General features: G+C 45.1%; 1 protein-coding gene across 1 annotated transcript in view; it reads left to right on the top strand.

The window, feature by feature from the left end:
- Window positions 1-27,372, top strand: part of kif26aa (kinesin family member 26Aa) — a 64,331-nt gene extending 36,959 nt beyond the window's left edge. Inside the window, 11 exon segments of the mRNA XM_070435938.1 lie at window positions 1,070-1,141; window positions 1,143-1,159; window positions 3,454-3,721; window positions 4,577-4,760; window positions 7,737-7,896; window positions 8,597-8,759; window positions 9,715-12,871; window positions 13,675-13,871; window positions 15,650-15,670; window positions 16,653-16,803; window positions 26,265-27,372. Of these exon segments, the coding sequence (XP_070292039.1) occupies window positions 1,070-1,141; window positions 1,143-1,159; window positions 3,454-3,721; window positions 4,577-4,760; window positions 7,737-7,896; window positions 8,597-8,759; window positions 9,715-12,871; window positions 13,675-13,871; window positions 15,650-15,670; window positions 16,653-16,803; window positions 26,265-26,455 (4,581 nt within the window). The 3' untranslated portion in view covers window positions 26,456-27,372.
- The last annotated feature ends 240 nt before the right edge of the window (window positions 27,373-27,612 follow it).

Here is a 27,612-nt window from a genome sequence, read left to right as displayed (position 1 = left end):
ACACACACACACACACACACGAGGCGTAGTGCCAGAGTTTGAACACTTCATCATGGAGGCTTTGTGGCTCTGCCTGTCTGCTATGGGACTGATCAGAGAGAACTGAGGCTGTGATGGGACTGATCAGAGAGAGAACTGAGGCTGTGATGGGACTGATCAGAGAGAGAGCTGAGAACGTTAAACGTTAAATGTCAATATTATGCAATGCAGGCCTACTCTGCATCCTGGATACAGGCAGAGTCATGAGATTGCCAAGCGAGGCAGCATTACCTAGGCCAGCAGGTCCCAACCCAATAAAATACCTTGATGGTCAAATTTGGTCAATTGTAGTAGTGAATGTAACAAAATAAATGGCTCTGTATTATTATTAACAATTGCATTGTGAAAATGAATTAGAAAATCTTTGTAATACCATAAATACTCCAGACTGTTATTAATTTTGGAAGAAATTAATKAAAATCAGCAGACCACAGGTTGAAAACCACTGACCTAGGACCTATACCTGCAATGTGCTGCCCTATATGCAGTTCTGCTACTGTGAATAAAGTGGACGGGTCATTCATATTTAAACGCCCAAGTGAGATTTGCAACGTGATGCAACGTGTAGAAATACACTGCAACCTACAAACTCTCGCCCTAGTGCTTTAGGTCTTAGAAGTGTTTGCGTTTGATATGCATTCAAAGGGTTGTAGATGGCCCCTCCGTGTATGTTTGACATGGTCTGTGCTTTTTTTTTGCGTTTGTGTTTGCCTCTTTGCTATTGGGATGTCCTGTGATGTCAAATGATCTGAACCCACAAACAATGCTCTGCACGCAGAGACTCAGTCACACTGAGGTGTGATATGCTGTGTTGTCGTTGGCTGAAATGATCTGTGCTTTCTACTGATAGGCTGAGGTGTGATATGCTGTGTTGTCTTTGGCTGAAATGATCTGTGCTTTCTACTGATAGGCTGAGGTGTGATATGCTGTGTTGTCGTTGGCTGAAATGATCTGTGCTTGCTACTGATAGGCTGAGGTGTGATATGCTGTGTTGTCGTTGGCTGAAATGATCTGTGCTTTCTACTGATAGGCTGAGGTGTGCTCGGGGACGGTGGCGGAGGTCATCCAATCGGTGGTGAACGGTGCAGACGGCTGCATCTTCCTGCTTAGGCCATGCCAAACCTCGGTATGACCACGCTCTACACCACCACAACACAACCAACACACACACACACACACACACACACACACACACACACACACCAACACACACACACAACACACACACACACCACACACCACACACACACACACACACACACACACACACACACACACACACACACACACACACACTATTCATGCCCTGAAATAACGAACGACGGCCCGTTCAATGTGTCAAACAGTTTAATTCCTGGTTTTCACACCTCAAGAAACGAACTAGCATGACTGACTGAACACACTTGTCCCTGTGTTAAATTGACTCAACCATTGTGGGTACCCTACCCCCCTTTCCCATTAGGAAACCACTTCACGGATTTCATTTCCTGTGGAGTCCCAATGACCTCACTGTTTACAATAGAGCAGACGAATGGAGAATCCCCTTTTGTTTTATCATAGCACTTATTTTAAAGGCCTCTTTGAGTTTGTGTGGATGAGCTTTGAAGGACAGCCGCAGGAAAGGAAGTGCAGGCGAGCCACTTCAGTATAATGTTGTAGTGTGTGGTGTGTGTGCTGTGTGTGGTTGTGGTGTGTGTGTTGTGTGTGTGTTGTGTGTGTGTGTGTCTGTGTGTGTGTGTGTGTGTTGGTTGTGTGTGGTTTTGTGTGCGCGCATGATTTTTTTTGAGAGTGGGGAAAAACAGAGAGAGAGATGAAGAAATAGCTTTTTGCAGGAATGTTAAATGCCCTTGTTTTCCATCTGGTTTGTTAAGACCCAGTCTTCCTTTTGTCTAGTCCTTTGTTTCTCGCTCCAGCTGTGTAGGTCTTGCCAGACCCACTGGACGAGGACCTTCAGATCTCCCGTGTTGTTTGTTAACTTCGTACTTCTGCGTTTACTTCTTTTTACTCTACAAATATTTATATGTTTGATCCACATTCCAATAGACTCTTCACTTAACCCTATTAGTCACGAGCGATGCCCATATTTTCATTTATCTTGACGGTTGGAATTTTTCTTCATGTCCAGCCCCTATATTTAGCCTCACAATGAGAGTTTTTACCATTTATTTAGAACCACAAAAAAGATGCCCATAAACAGTGCATCATGACCTTTTATTGTTATTGAATGGAAAAAGAAGGTTCCGCAAAAAACCGAAAAGCCGAGGTCAAAAAAGATGTGATTATATATGAATGCTGTAATTACAGACAGAGTTGATTGCGCTCTCGAAGAGTATGAGGCGTATCCAACTAGTATGTAGCGAACGCTGATGGAAGGTTGATATAGGATTGTGTGGAGCAGAACGTAGTAGCGTTGTGTTACGAGTGATGATAGACCACGAGGTATGTGGAACGCGTGAAGGCGGGAACCGATGGACGCGTGACCTAGGGACGAGGGTGACTGCAACGAGACTGACTGGGTGTAGCTGGAGCATCGGTGACAGCGTCATAGAGCGAAACGTGAGTGCGTGTTCGGTAGATAGTCTCGAGCGATGTTTCAGTAGATGAGTCCTGGTAGATAGGACTTGAGATAGAGTTCTAGAGGTAGGGTACTGTAGAGCTAAGAGGCAGCATAGTTCGTATTGCGAGAGTTGTTTGTGATAGAAAGACCGCGGGAAAACTGGCCCCCCTCGGGATCCGCTCTTGTCTCACAAACACCGCTCTAGCTCAGCTCCCGTTAATCACACAAACTACACATGGTTGCTATCTACAGATGCACGAGAAATAGACTAATCAAATGGTAGAACCCAGTAGTKTGTAGCTCAAACACACACTGTTTAAAATGGGTTTGAAGTCTAAAGATGCCTCGGCGATACGGTGGGACTCATGGGGTTAAAACATTTTGTCAACCCTGTCTTTTATCTACTTCAACAGCAGACGGCACTCATAAACCTGTTTTTGATGTGTCTATTCCTATTTGAACTAGCTATTTCCTTTCTGAACAAATATATAACTCAATGACGGCCTAGGAACAGTGGGTTAACTGTCTTGTTCAGGGGCAGAATAACAGATTTTTATTTACCATGTCAGAGCGGGGATTTGATTTTCCAACCTTTCGGTTACTAGTCCAATGCTCTAACCACTAGGCTACCTGCCCCACCTACCTGCCCCCCCTGCTGTTTTGGAGAGCAGACTTAAAATCTGACAGGCCGGTTTACAGGACACAGATTTAGTCTAGCCAAGGTCTAAGATGCACTTTCAATGGAGAATCTCAGTTGAACATGCKTTTTAGTCCAGAACTATAGGCTTAGTCCATGTCTGAGAAAACAACCCAACAAGTATAACGAAAGCACCACTCACCACCTCAAAACCCTCCTCCACAGGTAAGACATACACCATGATTGGTCGGGAATGCTCCACACAGAGCCTGGGTGTGGCTCCCTGCGCCATCTCCTGGCTCTTCAAGCTCATCGAGGAACGCAAGGAGAAGGCCGGGGCACGCTTCTCGGTCCGTGTGTCCGCCGTGGAGATCTSCGGCCGGGACGAGGCGCTGACCGACCTGCTGTCCAATGTGTCCACAGGCAGCCTGCAGGATGGCCAGTCTCCGGGGGTGTACCTGCGCGAGGACCCCATCTGCGGGTCACAGGTATGGATCTGGTTGGCTGGTGGGAGTGTGTGTGTGTGTGTGAGCTTTGGGTGGGGAGTTCTAGAGAAAGCATTTTAATAGTTTGTGACAAACCTAGCATAAGCTATGTTCAGCTGTATTCTGACTTAATAGCTAGAATTTTTGCGTTCGTTGTGTGGTCCTTTCTCAACAATAAATCACCTGTCATTGAATGCTTCAATTCTTTAGCTACCTGGGCTCTTGTGATGCCGCTTCCATCTGACCTCCTCAGACAACCTCTCTCCCTCCCTGGACCCTCTCTCTCACCTCTCCCTCCCTTTGTGCGCATATCTGACCCCCTGATCACCCAGGAGACTCCCTCCGCCGGGCCAGAAATGTGTGCTGTTCGCCCAATTAGCTAGACCCTTCTAATGCAGTCTCTTTTCATCTCTCTCATTTCACCCCCCCCACCCCCCCTCTCTTCTTTTCTTTCTTTATATCTATGGCTGTCTCTCTTTATTTCCCTATCCGTCTCTCCCATGTTCTTTTGTCACCTATTTGTGTCTCCCTCTCTCTTTCATTCTCGTTCGATCTGTGTCTGTGTGGGAGTCTCTCTTACTCTATTTATTCATCTCCCATTTTCTCTTCCTCTCTGTCTTTACCTTTCCAGCAACTCTCTGTACCTCTCCCTTTCTCTCTCGTGCTCTCTCTCTTTATTTATTTCTCTCTCTCTCGCTCTCTCAATTCAATTCAAAGGGTTTTATTGGCATGAAAAGCTTTTACAACAGCAGGAACAGTAGGAGGTACAGTACTAGTCTCAGTAGTATTAGTATGAGTAGTCTCTGTTCCTCTCTTTCGTTCAGTCTCCCTCATTTTTCATCTCTTTTCCCCCCTCAGCTACAGAACCAGACTGAGTTGCGTGCGGCCACTGCAGAGCGGGCAGCCTACTTTCTGGACGCAGCCCTGGAGGCACGAAGCACCAGCCGCCCTCACTGCGATGAGGAGGAGAGGAGAAACTCCCACATGCTCTTCACCCTCCATATCTACCAGTACCGCATGGAGAAGAGTGCCAAAGGAGGAAGTGAGTAGGGTGGCTGTGTGTTGGGGATGGTTGGTCTGGTGTGTGCACTTAGTAGACCTGGGTCAAATAGGTATTTGTTTTCTTTCAAATACTTGGTTTATATATATACTGCTTGGTTTGACTTGCCTGGCACTATTCAACCAATGGAATAGCCCAGATAGTGTAAACCCACCAGAGCACACTGGGCAAGCAAAACTTTTTCTAGCGAGTTAATTTGACATTCAATGCGCAGTCTACCCGTGTATGCATTTCATCAGTCATCAGAGGTTACATAATGAAGGTGGATGATAGTTGAAATATGGTGTCTTATTCATGTGATGACAGTTAAATATGGTGTCTTATTCATGTGGACAGTTAAATATGGTGTCTTATTCACGTGGACAGTTAAATATGGTGTCTTATTCATGTGATGACAGTTAAATATGGTGTCTTGTTCATGTGATGACAGTTAAATATGGTGTCTTGTTCATGTGATGACAGTTAAATATGGTGTCTTGTTCATGTGATGATAGTTAAATTAGATATCTTGTTCATGTGATGTTAAATATTGATCTGGAGCTCCACATTGACCACCATATTGATGCAGATAAACCTTTGAAAGATAATGGCGTCTTTAATTTGCTCGACGCTCAAAGGAACCACTCTGATCAGCACAATGAAAAACCATTGCCCTTTTATCTGGAGAACATATTTCACATGTATCATTAGTATGTTAAGACCTGCTGGAAAGGCTAGGCCATCCAGCAAGTCTATTATCTCTCTCTCTCCCGCTCTTCCTCTCTCTCTCTCGCTCTTCCTCTCCCTCTTTTTCTCCAATCCAACTTGTATTAATTAGCTTCATTTGGAGTTGCTGATAAGGCCTTAGCAGGAATACTAACAAGGAAGGCTAGCTCATTTTCATTATACGCTGCGCTAGCCTACCTGTCATCGCCGCATCCTCTACATTAGCTGCTGTCATTAGTATTTCACACTCCCGTCGCTGCAATGCGGGGGTAGACAAGGCACACGCTGTCCGGAGCCAGAATACATTTCAATAGGTAATGAGGCTTGAGTCCTCTTTCTGGGAATGTTTATAGAGCAGCACATAAAAGGGGAGGCTAGTTTGCATTCCCGGGTTCCGGGGAGGGTTGTCACTCTAGAGCGCAGGGGATTGTAAATCTTGCTGACGCTAGGTTAATCTTCAGCCCCACCACTGTATTAAATCAGGACAGGATTACTCTTAATGATATGACTCAAAGTTTTCATACCACTGACCTAGATGAGCTCAAATGGGAAGGAATCTGTCCTCTCAACCGTAACTATGTCTTTTATCTGTGAGCAGTTAGCCCCCGAAAGTGCGAGCCTTTCTGATTGTCACTTCTGAGCCGACTGTCCATAACTCTTGATTCATAGATACACACGGCGAGGCGAGGCATAACGTGACCACGTAGATACACACGGCGAGGCGAGGCTTAACGTGACCACGTAGATACACACGGCGAGGCAAGGCTTAACGTGACCACGTAGATACACATGGCGAGGCGAGGCATAACGTGACCACTGTAGATACACCACGGCGAGGCGAGGCATAACGTGACCACGTAGATACACACGGCGAGGCGAGGCCATAACGTGACCACGTAGATACACACGGCGAGGCGAGGCATAACGTAACCACGTAGATACACACGGCGAGGCGAGGCATAACGTGACCACGTAGATATACACGGCGAGGCGAGGCATAACGTGACCACGCCCAGAGTAGGGTACTCCCTTCACTCCTTTGTTAAATTGCCTACTTTAATCATAACCCGACAACGGCTGTTTTTTTTTAAACATTCTATAAACATTTTGTATATGCTTGGTTGGTCATTTTAATATAATTCCATGTTGTCTTAATCAACAAATGACATCATACCAAAAAACACTTGAATTCTAAACGTAAAAATGTTACCATGAACAGCTAGACTGTCGCATGGGATGTACGTCACGATTATCAGTCAAAGAGCCTATCCCAACAGATTTTCTCCAACTATCTAACCAACCCTGCTTTTAAGATGCCGAAAAGCTGTTGCATATTGTTTTTGTTCGAACAATAGTAGGAGAAAACACCACCAAATTAAGTTTCATCAACTTCCCAAGGACCAGGTTAGACAAACCTCATGGTTTCAGGCTATTACGCCGCAATGTTGATGGAAAACTGTGGGCTCCGGTTACTCAATACATTTAGACGTGTGTTCGAAGCACTTCATCACTGGTAAATTCGTAACACTTGTTTGTATCTAACTAGCTATGTGTATTGCATAAAGATTGCTAGTCATCTTGTAGTAAGGACTACTAACATTTATAAAAACCTGTTTTTGCTTTGTCATTATGGGGTATTGTGTGTAGATTGATGAGGGGAAAAAACGATGTAATTCATTTTAGAATAAGGCTGTCACCTAACAAAATGTGGGAAAGGTCAAGGGGTCTGAATACTTTCTGAAGGCACTGTATGTTAGTAACGACAAGTGAAGCTGCTGAAAACATTTATTGAAACATCAAAAAAAGTGTCAGTAGTTTGCTTAAGTTAGGCTAATTACATGGGAGTAAAGGGAGAAACCTACGGGTGTACCCTACTCGGGGGCGTGGTCGCCTCGCCATGTGTATCTATCAGGCCACCTCTGTCAGGCCCCTATGTCTTTTTCATTGTGTGCCACTTAAAATCCCTGCTGTGCTCAGTGGGCTCAGTGCCCCCTGAAACTGTCATTCAGTGTACCGGTCATTTAGCACAAAGCTAAATAGGGGGATGTGAAGTTTGAAGTGGTCCATTCAATGTGAACTCCTGAGCTTGTTTTTTTGTGCTCTAGTGAAAGTTCAGGTTTTATTATTTACCATCTCTCCTCTTTTTCTCTCAATTTCCCTCTCTCACACTCTTTCTCTCTCTCTCTTTCTCTCTCTCTCTCTCTCTCTCTCTCTTTCTGTCTGRCTCTGCTGTTTTCTCTCTCTCTCATAAAGTGTCTGGCGGCCGCAGTCGTCTGCACCTGCTGGATCTGGGCAGCTGTGAGACAGACATAAGTCGGACCCGGGAAGGAGGTGGAGGCCAGTGTCTGTCGCTCTCTGCTCTGGGAAACGTCATCCTCGCCCTGGCCAATGGGGCCAAGCACGTACCCTACAGGTATGTCTGAGACGAGGGACAAACACATTCAGATGCTCGTGAATAATTGTTTTTTTCACAATGCCAATCTGAATGTGTCTGTCTTATGTCTGTGTGTCTGGCTTTGTGGCATGGCCTTTTTATCTCTCTCCGTTGTTCTTCCCACCTCACAGGAAAAATCTATGAAGCCCTATTAGCCTGTTTGGATGAGAGAGAAGTTGAGGGAATTAGCAAAGCACCAACGTGGGAAATTATTGACAGTGTTATGGTTCAGGGAAAGGGTGTATTCCGGCTTCAATGAGATGAGGGGGTTTGGATTGTAATATAGAAGATTGAGTCTGTCAAAAGGAATATGTGGAATGAGATGTTTTTACTTGAGTCTTAGACAAGATCAGCTTTATTTATACACAGTATAGAGTAGGGTGGGCTTTATGAAAATGTTTCTTGTCAATTTAAAACTAGCTTTCATGGACCTTTCACACATTGCCCTACTTACAGACAGAACATGAGAAGGTAGTTGAAACGGAAAGTAGTAGTTGAAAATGGTAAATGAGATCTCGTTCCCGCTGCCTTTTGCCTGTCTATGCCTAATCCTTTGGTACAATTAGGAATGGTTGCTGTGATCCTGGGAGGTTTAGAGGGGAGTGGGTTACGGCTACACGGATCTGGTGCTGGTCCTTTTTTGGGGGGCTAACGAGGGGATTTTTGATGTATTATTCAGGGATAGCAAGCTCACCATGTTGCTGAGGGAATCTCTGGGCAACATCAACTGCCGAACCACCATGATAGTGCACATCTCTGACTCACCAACCAATTACATGGAGACGCTCACCACCGTGCAGCTGGCCTCGCGTATCCACCGTATGAGGAGGAAGAAATCCAAGGTAGTAACATTTCAACAAGCTATTTCAAGGCTTCCTACTGGGGGAAAAAACACGTTGAATCAATGCTGTTTCCAAATCAGTTCAACCAAAACATTCAGTCTGTTGACGTTGAAAACTGATTAGATTTGCAAAAAGTCATCAACGTCAAGGGAATTTTGTATTTAAAAAAAAAAAACTAAACCGAATTAAAATTAAAATTAAAACCTACATTTTAACCTAAATCCAATGACAGGTTGACATTTTTGGTTGATTTCACATTGAATTCACATTAGTTGACAACTCAATCAAAATGTAAATCAGAACTAGATGTTGAACTGACGTCTTTGCCCAGTGGGTTTTGTTTTGAATTAAAGTGTGTGTGTGAGAGTGCGGTCATCTGAATCCAGAATGTGTACGTGAGTATTGGGTCTTGCATCCATTAAGATTTGGATCAATAAATTCATATTCCATTCTTTGCATGGTCTCCATAGATAAAGACTTTATTCTTCAAGCATCCTTTGGTATCGCTCAATTAGAGAATGTCTGAAACGTTTGAAGGATTTCCCAGGGTAATAATGACTCTGCCATAGAAATAATTAAATCTATAAAGTTCATCTGTATTTCTTCCAAAGGAAGGGCTGTTACAGCGATAATTTTCTCAGTGTCTTATGCTATGTAATCAATACTAAAGAGAATCCAATATATGCCTTGAGATTTGGAAAGCATACCTTCAACATAATTAGGCAGATTGACAGCATGTATTTATATTTTATAGATCAGGACACCATAGGATACATAAAATGATTTTTACACACATTTTCATGTAGCCTTTGGTTTGCACTTTTAACCTTGAATGGTATTGACATGTGGTTTCCAATAAATTGAAAGTCTAGGAATTGAACACTGTTTATAATTCGGCTATTGAATCCCTACCGCGAGACAAGATTTGAATGTGTGTTCTCTCTCCTGCTTACAGTATGCATCCAGCTCCTCTGGTGGCGAGAGTTCCTGCGAGGAGGGACGAATCCGCAAGCCACACTTGAGACCCTTCCACCCACGAACCGTGGCTCTTGACCCCGATATGCCCACATTGCTGTCCAGCGACCCGGACTACTCATCCAGCAGTGAGCACTCCTGCGACACGGTCATCTACATCGGTCCTGGTGGGGCCACCATTTCAGACAGAGAGCTCAGCGACAATGAGGGCCCACCTTCCTTTGTTCCGATCATCCCCTCGCTGAACAGGAGGCGCGGGAAAGACACCCAACGCCCGGAGGTGGAATACTTCAAGTGCGACACGTTTGCTGAGCTCCAAGAGAGACTGGAGTGCATTGATGGCAGCGAGGGCCCAGCTGCCTTGACTGGGGAGGGCAAAGGGGCACAAATAGCCCCAAGGACCAAAAGCCCAGAGGAGGCTGTGTCCCCCAAGACTGTTAAATCCCCCTCCCAAAAGCCTATCATTAGCACAACAACCACCCACACAGCTCCCGCTAATTCTGAGCAGGAACATTACAAATTGTCCTTAGATGGAGGTGTCCCAGAGAGTCACAAACGGACAAGTGCAGATGGGGAGAAGGTTCTGGCCTGCGTGGTTAAGCCCAGCAGGGTTTTGTTGCAAGACTCAGAGCCTGTGGTGCGAGAGAAGGTCTACCTCAACAAAGGGCCTACGCCTAAGCCTTCTGCCTCTCCTTCTTTGCCAAGATCCTCCAGAACACCCTCTCAGGGCCTGGATGCTATCTGCCGTGCACCCCCTGTGGGCATGAGTCAGCAGGCCCTAAGGCAAGGACAACATGGGGGGTCCCCGGTCCTGGAGAGGGCCCATCATGGCAGGAGTCCCATGGAGATGAGCCATCTTCGGGCAGCATTGAGGGGCAGATGCCTGGAGAGAGATGTCCTGAGGACCACGATCACCCTGCAGCAACCTGTGGAGCTGAATGGGGAAGACGAGCTGGTGTTCACAGTTGTGGAGGACCTACCCATAGGCCTGGTCCCAGACAATGGGCGGCCCTCCAGCATCATCAGCTTTAACAGTGACTGCTCCCTTCAGGCCCTGGCCTCAGGCTCCCGTCCTGTCAGCATAATTAGCAGCATCAACGATGAGTTTGATGCTTACACAGCTCAAGAGTGTGCATCTGGGGTGAGCTCAACCTCACAGGAGGAGATGTTTGCCCATCATGGTAGCAGACAGTCTTCCATCGGCTCCTGGCCGAGTGAAGTGAGCGTGTGCTCGCTGGAGAGCGACGGCACCCATTCGACAAGTAGATTCTTACAGAGGGCTAAGTGCATGGCACCGGAGAACACCTCCATATTGTCCTCCCCTGGTATATTCCGTAGGGAGACATTCTTGCAGCATGGCCCCAAGAGCTCCCTAAATGACAGTGGTGTCTGCTTCTCTGAGTTGGACAGTGACCCCGCCACCCCAAGCAAGCTCTCCCTAACTAAGTGCCCACCTTCTCCTGACTCTACCAAAGCATCTCTCAGAGCAAACACTCTGAACACCTCAGCATCTTCTCAGATCCCACACCATGCTGTTCACTCCAGTCTTCCCAGGAAAACCAAACCTACCTCATCAGTTGCCCCAAGCTGCAGCAGGCAGGAAGGCAAGCAAGATGATCTCTGGTTGCAAGGGGCCGGCCATTCGGATCCTAGAGCGACTGAATCCACTGTGGCGAGTAAGCCACCCAGAAATGGCGTGAGTGGCCTCCCTTCCAGGAAGCCGGGAGGAAACAGCAACAGTGTACCTCGACCGCCGAAAGCACAGGTATCCTCCTCAACTCAGAGGGTGGTAGACGGTTGTGAGAAGTCCAGCAGCAAGAAAGCAGAGACCATGAGCAGGATGCCACAGCTCAGGCGAGGCGCCACCACTCTTGGCACAGTGTCAGTCCCCCACAGTTCCCCTGAATCAAAATGGGGCCGCGATGGTACTTCAGGCAGTGGTAGTCTGAGATTCTCCTCTTTGGGAAAGAAGGCAAATGGACAGAAAAGCAGCATGCTTCCAAAGTCCGGCTCTATCTCTCCTCCTGCTCCACCTGTTCGCAAATCAAGCCTTGATCAAAAGACAAGGATAGTCTTATCTCCTAGTGCCTTAAGGGCAGCCAGCGACGCTGCAAGGTCCTCATTGCCTAAAACATCAGTATCCGAGGAGGAATTCGATGTTCGATTCAGAGGGGATTTATTTAGCTACAAAACATCCAGCTTGAAGGCTGACCATGGCTCAGCTAAGACAGCGTCAAGCCTGAAGACACGAGGAGCCAAAGGCGATTCTGGAAGGTACTATGGTAGCCTAATGTCCTTGGAGAGAAGTGACAGTCTAACCTCAGTGAGGTCCAGACCTGGCCTGTCGAGAGAGAATAGTGGTATTAGTTTAGGAGACAATGGAAAATCCAATAGATCAGTGCCAAAACTTGGGGTTCCCACCTCCACTACTTCCACATCCACTGCTACCTCTCCACCTTCCTCTACCACCTTTGCGACGACAAGCAAGTTGGGACAGCTCAAAGCTAATGTCAACCCCAGGGCCATAGTTGCCAGTGGATCAAAGGCTAGAACTTTGTATGCCAGCAGTTCCAAGACCCTTAACTACTCCACCAAATCTGATGATGCGCCAACCGCACGCAATGCCAGCCTACCTCCAACTGGGAAACCTCCAGCTCGTTCTTTACCAGGGACCAATGGTAATGGCAAGCCTGGCAGGGCCACTATCATGGGCACCAAGCAGGCCATCCGGGCTGCCAACAGCCGAGTTAGTGAGCTTGTGGCGGGAAGCCCAAGGAAACATCTAAGCAGGAGTTCAGGGGACAATGCCAACGATAGCGGGGCAAGCGTCAGCGGGTCCCCTATCAGCACGCCGCTACCCTCGCCCTATAGCAAGATCACAGCCCCGCGGAGGCCCCAGCGTTACAGCAGCGGGCACGGTAGTGACAATAGCAGTGTGCTCAGTGGGGAGCTTCCACCGGCCATGGGGCGCACTGCGCTCTTCTACCACAGCGGGGGCAGCAGCGGGTATGAGAGCATGATCCGGGACAGCGAGACCACAGGCAGCGCCTCGTCAGCCCACGACTCCATGAGCGAGAGCGGGGTGTCCACCTCCAATAGGAGTAGAGTGTCTAAATCACCCAAGAAGAGAGGCAATGGTGAGTATTAGTTACACTGAGAGAGTTCTGTAACAATATCCAGACAGCTATACCACATCAATCACCACTCATGATCTCATAAAGTTGTACTTGTGAAATAAGTGTCATGTTATTTTATTTAGTGCCACACAATAATCCAATTAACAATATACATATTAAAATAGTTATATAACTTTTCTTTGATATCTGTAAAATAAATATACATACGATATTTTCTCTAGCTTTCTCACTAGTAGATTATTTATATTCTATTGAAAAGCGTTGCTAGGTGACAACCCTGGTGCTCAATACAACATTGCATGCATGCTGAAGCGAGTAAGAATGCATGTATTCATACACTCTAATGTCATGTATGAATTTGCCTTACACATGGATATCTCACATTTATATATCTATTTTTCATAAACCTATGAATATATATTTTGATGTACAGTATGTACTCCACCTAGCATTGTCATGAATCTCTATTCAAGTGTAGTATCTGAAGTGACAGCTTATCCGGCTGCAGTGTACACTCATAACAAGAATTCGGCCTATTCAGATTCATGTGCCCATCCGCCGTAATTCATAACAGCAATAGATAGGGTCTAGTGCCTAATGCATATGTAATCAGTGCTAGCCCAAGGTTATGTGATCCCAGCTGGCTCTATGGAAGTCTGCTATCAGTCTGTATCTTGGCATGTTTTTGCTTCATGCATATTTCAAGGCAGTGCCGCACGTGCTAGGATTTTGCTGGTGTGCATATCCAACTCCAATGAACAGCGGTACCCCCACTGATCACTCCCTTCACTCACTTGCTCCAGGCCTCCAGCGGCGCCGTCTCATCCCTGCTCCCCTGCCGGACACCTCCTCCCTGGGCAGAAAGGCTGGCGTACCAGGCCAGTGGGTGGACTTGCCCCCCTTGGGTGGGACCCTGAAAGAGCCCTTCGAGATCAAGGTGTACGAGATCGACGACGTGGAACGGCTGCAGAGGAGGCGAGAGGGTGCCACGGGGACAGAGGTTAGAGATTCTCCATCTGCTTGCTTCTTGGCATTCTAAAGTGGTGTGTGTGTGAGTGCGTGCGCAGGCGTGCATGTGTATGTACACAAATTAGCCAGACTGTAGACTCCAGAATATTTTGACTTATTTGTGTGGGAATGTTATTTTATTTGCTTTTTTTCCCTCTCCTTACTTGCTTAAATGTTGTGCATGTCACACCAGTTCCCCTTTTGACCTCACCAAAGGACAAAAGGAATTTCCCTCCAGTAATTGTCTACTTTATAAATAACATTTCAAGATTATCATGGCTGCGTAACAGGCATGGCTCCCCTTCGCAGTGGGCTAAAATTAAGGAGGACAGTCCAGTTCATCAGCCTCAACTGAACATGCCCCAGATTAAAAAGCAAGGCTGCCTAAACTGTCTCGAACCCTAAATCCATCCACTACTAAGAGTGACACTAGGGGTGGAGGAAGCCCAACGAGGCAGAGGGGAAACTAGTGGTGGAGGAAGCCCAATGAGGAAGAGGGGAAACTAGTGATGGAGGAAGCCCTATGAGGAAAAAGGGGAAACTATGGGTGGAGGAAGCCCAACGAGGAAGAGAGGAAACTAGGGGTAGAGGAAGCCCGATGAGGAAAAGGGGAAACTAGGGCTGGAGGAAGCCCAAAGAGGAAGAGGGGAAACTAGGGGTGGAGGAAGCCCAACGAGGAAGAGGGGAAACCAGGGTTGGAGGAAGCTGAACGAGGAAGAGGGGAAACTAGTGGTGGAGGAAAGCCCAACGAGGAAAATGGGAAACTAGGGGTGGAGAAAGCCCAACGAGGAAGAGGGGAAACTAGGGGTGCAGGAAGCCCAACAAGGAAAAGAGGAAACTAGGGGTGAAGGAAGCCCAATGAGGAAGATGGGAAACTAGGGGTAGAGGAAGCCCAACGAGGAAACGGGAAACTAGGGGTGGAGGAAGCCCAACGAGGAAGAGGGGAAACTAGTGGTGGAGGAAGCCCAATGAGGAAAAGGGGAAACTAGGGGTGGAGGAAGCCCAACGAGGAAGAGGGGAAACTAGGGGTGGAGGAAGCCCAACGAGGAAGAAGGGAAAATAGGGGGGAGGAAGCCCAAGGAGAAAGAGGGAAACTAGGGGTGGAGGATGAAGGTTGGACCTGCTATCTGGGCCCTCGCCTGATTTCTCTTCATGGGCCTCTCCACTCTCCATGTCCACGGGTCATTAACCATTCCCACCAGTGGGACCCAGTCACCCAGTGAATAGTTTAGGACCAAGTTACCCAGCAGAAAGTTTAGGACCCATTCACCCAGCAAATAGTGTAGGAGCCAGTCACCCAGCAAATAGTGTAGGAGCCAGTCACCAGCAAATAATGTAGTACCTAGTCATCCAGCGAATAGTGTAGTGGGTAAAATACATCAATTCTGCCTGATGGTGCTTTGATTTATTTTCAATTAGGAAAAGATTATCTTCAATTCGTCTTTTAGAGCCTGTCATCCCGAGCTCCCAAAATGAACAATTTAATGTGTGTGTGTGTGCAATGTGCATGTAACTGTGTGTGTGTGTGTGTGTGTGTGTGTGTGTGTGTGTGTGTGTGTGTGTGTGTGTGTGTGTGTGTGTGTGTGTGTGTGTGTGTGTGTGTGTGTGTGTGTGTGTGTGTTGTGCTGTGTGTGATGTGTGTGTGTGTGTGCGTGCGTGTTTGTGTGATTAATTGCATTTCAAAGTGCATCCATTTAAATTGTGTATTATCTTTGCATTAGCGAATGTTAATAATGTATTTTTTTCTGCTCTCTCTCTCTCATCTCACAGCCATTCCAGGATGTGGAAAAGGTTTGTTCATTAAACTCGATGGATGTGCCTTGATTATTAGATCATGTGCTAAAATGGAAGATGCATGAAGCATGGAATTAATTCATTCTGCTATGCCTTGTGAAATAGACACATTATATTGTGGCACAAATGTGTCCAAAAACAAATTTTGTGCGAAAGCAATTGACCTCCCTTGTAGTGATGAAAAACACAGTTCCAACTAGTAGTTCCTCCAGGATTTTGAGGTGTTTTTTGCTTTTTACTGTGGGGCTAAAATGCTTGATTTTGCTGCAGCAATTCTGACATGTTGCATGACAATTTGTGAGGATTTTGTCAAATTTGTCACAAAATTGCACTGACTGGAGAAATGTTTGTTGACCTGGGGCTTTGATTGAACCACTTTATGCGGTAGAAGTGCGGTGATTGGTTAAAATTGTGAACCCTCTTTTTGTGGTGCAGTGATGGGACAGTTTTATGCCGTAATATTGTAGTGATTTGACTGTTTTATGTGGTGATTGCGATCACAGAATCCTGGAGGGACTGAACTAGGAATAATCTGTTCTGTTATTCTATCTTTCAATAACTTGGTACTGGTGGACTACGTCTACACCTAATCCCTGAGCTCAATGTTTGTCCTGGAGATTAAAGCAACGCGAGAGATTAGAGTGGATGCTAATTTTATTTATCCTAATTAACCCCAGCAATGGACAGGGGGGTAAATCTCCACAGGTTAGCCACTCTTGATTCCATTTTGAATAATCTCTAAACCTCCCTCTCCCGAAACTACTAATCGAAGCGTCCGGCTAAAGATACTCCTCTGTCTGGCTCGCTCTCTCTCTCGCTCTCTCTCGCTCTCTCTCGCTCTCGCTCTCTCTCTCTCTGTTTACTTCCCTCCCTCCATCCAAGTCAGGGTTTCTCCAAAGGGAGCACACTCAGCTCCTTTCCTCCACTCGTATTTTGTCTCTCTGCTCACTCCATCCATCCTTACCGTTTACTCTCACAGGGACTGCTGTACTTCAACGCAAGGCTGAGGATGCTGGAGAAGAGGCAACAGCGGATCAGGGAGCTGAGGGCCAAGCACGAGAGGTTGAGTGGGGAATTGGACGATGCCAAGAGCAGGCTGATGCTGGACCCTGGCAAGTGGACCGGAGAGTGTGAGTAGCTTACTACAGAAATCTGGTGTACTATTTCAAGTGTGCTTAAAGTGTACCACCTTGTTTTGTAACTGGGTTGTGTTAAAGATGGACTTTTATCCAACTGTCAAAGCAGCAGTCAAGTATTCTATTCTATTCTACAATACATGGCCAAAAGGATGTGGACACCTCTTCAAATTAGAGGTGTCGGGATATTTCAACCTCACCCGTTGCTGACAGGTGTGTAAAATCGAGCACACAGCCATGCGATCTCCATAGACAAACATTGGCAGTAGAATGGCCCGTACTTAAGAGCTCAGTGACTTTCAACGTGGCACCATCATAGGATGCCACCTTTCCAAACAAGTCAGTTCGTCACATTTCTGCCCTGCTGGAGCTGCCCCGGTCAACTGTAAGTGCTTTTATTGTGATGTGGAAACGTCTAGGAGCAACAACAGCTCAGCCGCAAAGTGGTAGGCCACACAAGCTCACAGAACAGCACCGCCGAGTGCTGAAGCACATAGCGCGTAAAAATAGTCTGTCCTCGGTTGCAACACTCAATGCCGAGTTCCAAACTGCCTCTGGATGCAACGTCAGCACAAGAACTGTTCGTCGGGAGCTTCATGAAATGGGTTTCCATGGCCAAGCAGCTGCACACAAGCCTAAGAACACCATGTGCAATGCCAAGCGTCGGCTGGAGTGGTGTAAAGCTCGCCTCCATTGGATTCTGGAACAGTAGAAATGCGTTCTCTGGAGTGATGAATCATGCTTCACAATCTGGCAGCTCGGCGGACAAATCTGGGTTTAGCGGATGCCAGGAGAACGCTACCTGCCCGAATGCTTAGTGCCAACTGTAAAGTATGGTGGAGGAGGAATAATGGTCTGGAGCTGTTCTTCGTGGTTCGGGCTAAGCCCCTTAGTTCCAGTGAAGGGAAATCTTAACGCAACAGCCTGCAATTACGTTCTAGATAATTCTGTGCTTCCAAGTTTGTGGCAACAGTTTGGGGAAAGCCCTTTCCTGTTTCAGCATGACAATGCCCCCGTGCACAAAGCGAGGGGTTTGTTGAAACAGAAATACAGAAATGGTTTGTTGAGATCGGTGTTGAAGAACTTTACTGACCTACACAGAGCCCTGACCTCAACCCCATCGAATACCTTTGGGATGAATTGGAACCTAATCGCCCAACATCAGTGCCCGACCTCACTAATGCTCTTATGGCTGAATGGAAGCAAGTCCCTGCAGCAATGTTCCAACATCTAGTGGGAAGCCTTCCTAGAAGAGTGGAGGCTGTTATAGCCGCAAAGGGGGGGCCAACTCCATATTAATGCCCATCATTTTGGAATGAGATATTCGACGAGCAGGTGTCCACATACTTTTGGCCATGTAGTGTATCTGTTGTTTGTCATGTCTTTACAAATGATTGTTACTTGAAACGTAGCTTTGTGCTAATGAATATACCATTGACTGCTTCTCTTAGGGAGATGTATACCTCTAAGTCACTCGCTGTGACCACTCTCACGCTCAGCTTTCCTGCATTTAGCCTCTCTGAAGCTATTGTAAGTGGACAACAAAGTTGTGTAACTAGCTAACGATTCCAGGCTGTGCTATCCTCTGTTGGAGTTGGGCCACACGAGAACCATCTTGAACATAATAGTAAACAAACCCTTCCTACACTGTAGGAGCAGCTGATCTCCCAAGCTCTTCATTGTGACATCTGTCCCAGTTACTACAATATTCCCTATGCCCTATGGCAGTGCCATTGCACTCAATGAAAATGCATTGTGCAGGTGTCAAGCAAATGTGCGTGGTTGACCTCATTGTGACCTTGTAGTTAACGCTACTTGTGGTCCATATTGGGTCAACAGCTGAAACCACTCTCGCATACAGAAACACTAACATTGACAAAGGAAGCAACGTCAGCCAATAGCTTTTTTATTTTTTGATGGGTTTGATTCTCTTAGGTTCCTTTCTAGGGTAAACTGTTAAAGTGGTAAAAACTATTTTCTGCCAGTGTCAATGTGGGAAAACACTTTTAGGGAGGCACTTAACGTATCTCGCACACAAACTAAAGGCAAGCAAGTGGATCCGTTCTCCGAACCCCAAATAGACGGCAGAACAAGGAGGCTATTTCCAGTTGAGCGGTGCAGGTCGCCGAAGGTTTGCCAGAGAAGATCCCTTCCTTTCTAGCTGAGCTCTATCCATTATAATCTATTTCTGGAAGCTTCTTAACACACCAAACGCCTCCAGGTCTTTGGCAAGGGAAAGAGGCCACAGTATTTTGGGAGTATAATGATAAATATTTGTATTCTTTTTGTTAGGGGTTGGATCAGCTTTAATATTGAGGATAGATTTTTGCTTCCATCAATGTTATTTTCTGCATCATTTCTAATCCCCCATATATCTTTTGGGTAAATATATATCTATATATATATACATACATACCCACATATACAGTATATATATATATATATATATAAATATTCATACATATACACATACATACAGTTGAAGTCGGATGTTTACATACACTTAGGTTGGAGTCATTAAAACTCGTTTTTCAACCACTCCACAAATGTCTTGTTAACAAACTATAGTTTTGGCAAGTCGGTTAATTGGTTATAAACAAAATGAAAGTATGAAATATAAATACCAGTAGCATATGGAATATTGATAAAGAGCATGGAAACATTTTGGATTGGAGAGCTGTCTTTACAACTGAATAACCTATATGTAAAAGTTATACAAATGTACAATAATACTTGCTCTACTTTTTCTAAAGTTTGATCACATTCTTCCATCACATAGTGGCTAAAGATATAGTCCTTGTTGTAGAAACATATCATTTGTAAAAAAACACAACACATGCATAAACAGTATGTACAGTTGAAGTTGGAGGTTTACATACACTTAGGTTGGAGTCATTAAACTCGTTTTTCAACCACTCCACAAATTTCTTGTTAACAAACTATAGTTTTGGCAAGTCGGTTAGGACATCTACTTTGTGCATGACACAAGTAATTTTTCCAACAATTGTTTATAGACAGATTATTTCACTTCACAATTCACTGAATCACAATTCCAGTGGGTCAGAAGTTTACATACACTAAGTTGACTGTGCCTTTAAACAGCTTGAAAAATTCCAGAAAATTATGTCATGGCTTTAGAAGCTTCTGATAGGCTAATTGACATAATTCGAGTCAACTGGAAGTGTACCTTTGGATGTATTTCAAGGCCTACCTTCAAACTCAGTGCCTCTTTGCTTGACATCATGGGAAAATCAAAAGAAATCAGCCAAGACCTCAGAAAAAAAATTGTAGACCCTTACAAGTCTGGTACCACGTTCATCTGTACAAACAATAGTACACAAGTATAAACACCATGGGACCACGCAGCCGTCATAACGCTCAGGAAGGAGACGCATTCTGTCTCCTAGAGATGAACGTACTTTGGTGTGAAAAGTGCACATCAATCCCAGAACAACAGCAAAGGACCTTTTGAAGATGCTGGAGGAAACAGGTTTAAAAGTATCTATATCCACAGTAAAACGAGTCCTATATCGACATAACCTGAAAGGCCGCTCATCAAGGAAGAAGCCACTGCTCCAAAACCGGCATAAAAAAGCCAGACTGCGGTTTGCAACTGCACATGGGGACAAAGATCGTACTTTTTGGAGAAATGTCCTTTGGTCTGATGAAGCAACAATAGAACTGTTGGCCATAATGACTATCGTTATGTTTGGAGGAAAAAGAGGGAGGATTGCAATCCGAAGAACACCATCCCAACCGTGAAGCACGAGGGTGGCAGCATCATGTTGTGGGGGTGCTTTGCTGCAGGAGGGACTGGTGCACTTCACAAAATAGATGGCATCATGAGGTTGGAAAATTATGTGGATATATTGAAGCAACATCTCAAGACATCAGTCAGGAAGTTAACTTCCATCCGGTAAAATTGCAGAGCGCGAAATTCAAACTACAGTATTATAAATATTTAACTTTCATAAAATCACAAGTGTAATACATCAAAATAAAGTTAACTTCTTGTTAATCCAGCCACGGTGTCAGATTTCAAAAAGGCTTTACGGCGAAAGCAAACCAAGTGATTATCTGAGGACAGCGCCTCGCATACAAACACATGACAAACATATTTCAACCAGGCAGGTGCGACACGAAAGTCAGAAATAGCGATATAAGAAATGCCTTACCTTTGATGATCTTCTTCTGTTGGCACTCCAAAAGGTCCCAGTTACATCACAAGTTGTCATTTTGTTGGACAATGTCCTTCTTTATATCCATAAAAACTCAGTTTAGCTGGCGCGCTTCAGTCAATAATCCACCCAGTTTCCCTCCATCAAAATGCATACAAAATGAATCCCAAACGTTACTAATAAACTTTTCCAAACAAGTCAAACAACGTTTATAATCAAACCTTAGGTATCCTTATACGTAAATAAACTATACAATTTAAGACGCTCTCTTCCACGCGCTTGGAAACACTACAGCCAAAATCGGAGCCACCTTGAAAAACTAACATTTCTGGCTCATTTTTCCAAAAACCAACAACAAACTCTTTCTAAAGACTGTTGACATCTAGTGGAAGTCCTAGGAACTGCAATCTGGGAGTACTTGGCCTTATAATGAAAGTGATAGCCATTGAAAATAGAGGTAGGTGGAATTTTGTTTGTTTTGGGATGGTTTGTCCTCAGGGTTTCGCCTGCCATATCAGTTCTGTTATACTCACAGACATAATTTTAACAGTTTTAGAAACTTTAGAGTGTCTATCCAAATCTACAATTATATGCATATCCTAGCTTCTGGGCCTGAGTAGCAGGCAGTTTACTTTGGGCACGCTTTTCATCCGGAGGTGAAAATAGTGCCCCCTACCCTAGTGAGGTTAAAATAAAGTGGTGATCCTAACTGAACTAAGACAGGGAATTTTTACTAGGATTAAATGTCAGGAATTGTGAAAAACTGAGTTTCAATGTATTTGGCTAAGGTGTATGTAAACTGTCGACTTCAACTGTACATTCACATACATATACATATAGATCTCCATTATAAAGGGTTTAAAAACTGTTTCCCATGCTTGTTCAATGATCCATAAACAATTAATGAACATGCACCTGTGGAACGGTCGTTAAGCTTACAGACGGTAGGCAATTAAGGTCACAGTTATGAAAACTTAGGACACTAAAAAGGCATTTCTACTGACTCTGAAAAACACCAAAAGAAAGATGCCGAGGGTCCCCGCTGATATGCGTGAACGTGCCTTAGGCATGCTGCAAGGAGGCATGAGGAATGCAGATGTGGCCAGGGCAATAAATTGCAATGTCCGTACTGTGAGACGCCTAAGACAGCGCTACAGGGAGACAGGATGGACAGCTGATCGTCCTCGCAGTGGCAGACCACGTGTAACAACACCTGCACAGGATCGGTACATCCGAACATCACACCTGCGGGACAGGTACAGGATAGCAACAACAACTGCCCGAGTTACACCAGGAACACACAATCCCTCCATCAGTGCTCAGACTGTCCGTAATAGGCTGAGAGAGGCTGGACTGAGGGCTTGTATGCCTGTTGTAAGGCAAGTTCTCACCAGACATCACCGGCAACAACGTCACCTATGGGCACAAACCCACCGTCGCTGGACCAGACAGGACTGGAAAAAAGTGCTCTTCACTGACGAGTCGCGGTTTTGTCTCACCAGGGGTGATGGTCGGATTCGCGTTTATCGTCGAAGGAATGAGCGTTACACCGAGGCCTGTACTCTGGAGCGGGATAGATTTGGAGGTGGAGGGTCCGTCAAGGTCTGGGGCGGTGTGTCACAGCGCCATCGGACTGAGCTTGTTGTCATTGCAGGCAATCTCAACGCTGTGCGTTACAGGGACGACATCCTCCTCCCTCATGTGGTACCTTTCCTGCAGGCTCATCCTGACATGACCCTCCAGCATGACAATGCCACCAGCCATACTGCTTGTTCTGTGCCTGATTTCCTGCAAGACAGGAATGTCAGTGTTTTGCCATGGACAGCGAAAAGCCCGGATCTCAATCCCATTGAGCACGTCTGGGACCTGTTGAATCGAGGGAGAGGGCTAGGGCCATTCCCCCCAGAAATGTCAGGGAACTTGCAGGTGCCTTGGTGGAAGAGTGGGGTAACATCTCACAGCAAGAACTGGCAAATCTGGTGCAGTCCATGAGGAGGAGATGCACTGCAGTACTTAATGCAGCTGGTGGCCACACCAGATACTGACTGTTACTTTTGATTTTGACCACCCCTTTGTTCAGGGACACATTATTCCATTTATGTTAGTCACATGTCTGTGGAACTTGTTCAGTTTATGTCTCAGTTGTTGAATCTTGTTATGTTCATAGAAATATCTACACATGTTAAGTTTGCTGAAAATAAACACAGTTGACAGTGAGAGGGCGTTTCTTTTTTTGCTGAGTTCATATAAATATTATAATATATAAATAATATTGTTAGTGTTACGCCCGAGAACATTACAGAAGTAAACAGCCAAAGGGAATCAGGAATCAGTAACTCTTTTCACGTGCTCGTTTCTGAAGTTCCATTGTTATTTGAGTAAACGGACATGAAGAAACATTAACTAAGGTGTAATGTGGTCTGTGTGTAGCTGGTGTAGAGGAGTCGGGCGCAGGACAGCAGATATGAGTAAATAAACGTAATTTACTCAAAATAGACAAATATAATACAATAATGCGAGCCCACATAACGGAACGTCTTACATACAAACAATTACTCACAAACGAACATGGGGGAACAGACGGTTAAATAATGAACAAGTAATTTGGGGATTGAAACCAGGTGTGTAAGACAAAGACAAAACAAATGTAAAATGAAAAGTGGATCGGCGATGGCTAGAAGGCCGGTGACGTCGACCGCCGAACACAGCCCGAACAAGGAGAGGGACAGACTTCGGCGGAAGTCGTGACATAAGGTAGCTGAATTCAAAAGTAACCCACCTTATGACTTTACTACGGATATAGAGGAAGAGAAAAAGCCGTTTGAAATCCTTCTCTTTGCAAACATCCTGTGCGTGTGTTCTCACGTGTGCAGACGGGTTGGGGGTGGTATGTGTACCGGTATGCGTCTTGAAATCAATAAGGCATTATTTTCCCTCCGCTACATCTCCAAACCCTATTTCCCTGAGATGTTTCCCATTGGTTTAGGGACCGCCGGTTGGTCCAAGCCCATGATGGGAGCAGTCAAGCTATATAAATCATTCTTTCATGTTGTGATTATGAGGGTAGTGTGTCTTGAGCAGCTTCCATCAGACATACCAGCGTATCCAGCTCTGTCAAAGACATGTCATCATTAATCTTCATGTCCCTGTATGACTTTTAAAGCTGTAAAAGGTGTGACGATGGATGAGCGGTCACAGTGGAGCCACACAGTTATAGAGATTAGTAGAAGTACTGTATCACATAGTGAGCCGACCTTGTTTATAGTGCATCATGGGATGCACTGATAGCAGGCTTGGAGTAAATTCCAATAAATGATATCTCTCTCATTCATTCTCTGATCTCTCTTTCTCTCTACATCTCTCTCCCTTTCTGATCTCTCCCCCTCAACTTCTCTCTCTAACCATGTCTGGTGTATATTAGTAGGTAACATGTTAGTATAGGGGGTATACAGTGCCTTGTAAAAGTATTCATCCACATCAAGTTTTTCCTATTTTGTTGCATTACAACCTGAATTTAAATTGATTTTATTTGGATTTCATGTAATGGACATACACAAAATAGTCCAAATTGGTGGAGTGAAATTTACAAAATAAAAAACGGAAAAGTGGTGCGTGCATATGTATTCACCCCCTTTGATATGAAGCCCCTAAATAAGATCTGTTGCAAGCAACTACCTTCGGAAGTCACATAATTAGTTAAATAAAGTCCACCTGTGTGCAATCTAAGGGCACCACCAAGTAAGCGGCACCATGAAGACCAAGGAGCTCTCCAAACAGGTCAGGGACAAAGTTGTGGAGACGTACAGATCAGGGTTGGGTTATCAAAAAATATCCAAAACTTTGAACATCCCACAGAGCACCATTATATCCATTATTAAAAATGGAAAGAATATTTCACCACAACAAACCTGCCAAGAGAGGACTGCCCACCAAAACTCACAGACCAGGCAAGGAGGGCACTAATCAGAGAGGCAACAAAGAGATCAAAGATAACTCTGAAGGAGCTGCAAAACTCCACAGTGGAGATTGGAGTATCTATCCATAGGACCACTTTAAGCCGTACACTTCACAGACCTGGGCTTTACGGAAGAGTTGCCAGAAAAAGGCCATTGCTTAAAGAAAAAATATATAAGCAAACACGTTTGGTGTTCGCCAAAAGGCATGTTGGAGACTCCCGAAACATATGGAAGAAGGTACTCTAGTCAGATGAGACAAAAATGTAGCTTTTTGGCCATCAAGGAAAACCCTATGTCTGGCGCAAACCCAACACCTCCCATCACCACGAGAACACCATCCCCACAGTGAAGTCTCATGCTTCATCCAGGGACTGGGAAACTGGTCAGAATTGAAGGAATGATGGATGGCGCTAAATACAGGGAAAATCTTGAGGGAAACCTGTTCCAGTCTTCCAGAGATTTGAGACTGGAACGGAGGTTCACCTTCCAGCAGGACAATGACCCTAAGCATACTGCTAAAGCAACACTTAGGTGGTTTAAGGGGAAACATTTAAATGTCTTGAAGTGGCCTAGTCAAAGTCCAGACCTTCAATTGAGGAATCTGTGGTATGACTTAAAGATTTCTGTACACCAGTGGAACCCATCCAACTTGAAGGAGCTGGAGCAGTTTTGCCTTGAAGAATGGGCAAACATCCCAGTGGCTAGATGTGCCAAGCTTATAGAGACATACCCTAAGAGACTTGCAGCTGTAATTGCTGCAAATGGTGGCTCTACAAAGTATTGACTTTGGGGGGGGTGAATAGTTATGCATGCTCAAGTTTTCAGTTTTTTTGTCTTATTTCTTGTTTGTTTCACAATAAAAAATATTTTGCATCTTCAAAGTGGTAGGCATGTTATGTAAATCAAATGATAAAACCCCTCCCAAAAAATATAATTTAATTTCAGGTTATAAGGCAACAAAATAGGAAAAATGCCAAGGGGGTGAATACTTCCGCAGAAGTAATTGAAAGTAGCCCTTTTTTCAATGATTTAATTGGGATTTTAGTTTGACCCCAACACTGACTTATTGCGTCTCTGATCACCCATTATAGTGACACGGCATTAGGATAGGTTTTTTCCCACAGATATGAAGATTCCCTGTACATACATGATGTATGGTCAACAAAATGTCAAGAGTGGCTACATCTTTTATCTGTGTTTTTTAAATTCTGTACATCTTCTGAACTTTTCTTGTACATCTGGTGGCGTTAGCTACTGCTCATCGCTGATGCTAATCTCTCCATCTTTCTCTCTTTTTCTCCCTCTCCCCCCCCCCCCATAGTTGAGGTGGACCCGGATCTGGACAAAGAGTCCCAGGAGTACCTGGAGGCTTTGGAGCAGGCCACGGGCGAGCTGGAGTACTGTGTCAACCTATGCAAGTCGCATGTCATGATGGAGACCTGCTTCGACATCGTGGTGTCGGCGACCGCTGTCACGCAAGGGGGGCAACAGAAAGGAGGTGTGGAGGTGTGAGAAAGCGAGAGAAAGTGAGAGAAAGTCGACGTGAAAGGGCAACGGAGCAAAACAAGCTGTTCAGAGCCTGAGAGACTGATGATAGAGTCAAAGGAGGAGAAAAGGCCGATGGGAAAGAGGACTAACGTGAAAGTCAACCGGTGTAGGTTACAGAGGTTACCATATTAATGGATAAAGGAACAGAGGTACAGGTGTGCTACTTGTACAGTAGAGAAAGCCTGGCTTCCATCAGAGTACAATTAAATGGAACTTTGGACAAACTTTCTACGTTTCCTGTGGGAGGAAGGAAAGCTCTAACCAAGGACGACCGAACACCTTTGTCACCGTCACCAGAATGTGCCTTGATCAGACTGATTCCAAGGGAATATCTTTTTTTTTCTGATCAGTGCTAGTCTTAAAAACCAGCTTACCCGAGCAAACTCTAAATGTATTCCTTATGAGAAAAATTGTATTTTGTACTGTATTGTTGTATAGTGTATTTATATGATTACAAAGTATGTAAAAAAAATAATATCTTTTTGGGTATGATGAAAAAACAAACCATGAATAAAATGAGAGAAAAGCAATAAGTTGATCATTATTGCATACCCGAACCTTTGCCTTTCTTTGTGTTCAAAAATGTTTTACAGCCTTCTACGCCAGTAGTGAGAAGTTCTGTTGGCCAATGAGTTTCCTTTGAGTAAGAACAAATGTTACGCAAACGTTTGTATCCGTTCCGAATGTCTGCGCTAGTAGAAGGCTGTCAGGATTGATTTGAGCTCAAAACTGACTTGCGGTTGGTTATAAGCTCAGTTTGCAGTCAGTTGTGCAGAAAAATGTACAATCCATACGGAATGGCATTGTCTCTTATAGTTACCATCATCTTGCGAGATTATGATCTGCAAGAGAGAGAGAGAGAGAGAGAGACAGAGAGAGAGAGAGAGNTTACCATCATCTTGCGAGATTATGATCTGCAAGAGAGAGAGAGAGAGAGAGAGACAGAGAGAGAGAGAGAGAGACAGAGAGAGAGAGACAGAGAGACAGAGAGAGAGAGAGAGAGAGAGACAGAGAGAGACAGAGAGAGGGAGAGAGACAGAGAGACAGAGAGACAGAGAGACAGAGAGACAGAGAGAGAGAGACATTCCCATAGGTCTTTGCAGAAGTCTTTGACCTTGTGG

This window comes from Salvelinus sp. IW2-2015, linkage group LG28, assembly GCF_002910315.2.
Source record: "Salvelinus sp. IW2-2015 linkage group LG28, ASM291031v2, whole genome shotgun sequence".
NCBI lineage: Eukaryota > Metazoa > Chordata > Actinopteri > Salmoniformes > Salmonidae > Salvelinus > Salvelinus sp. IW2-2015.
This window is presented reverse-complemented; position numbering and strand designations above follow the sequence as displayed.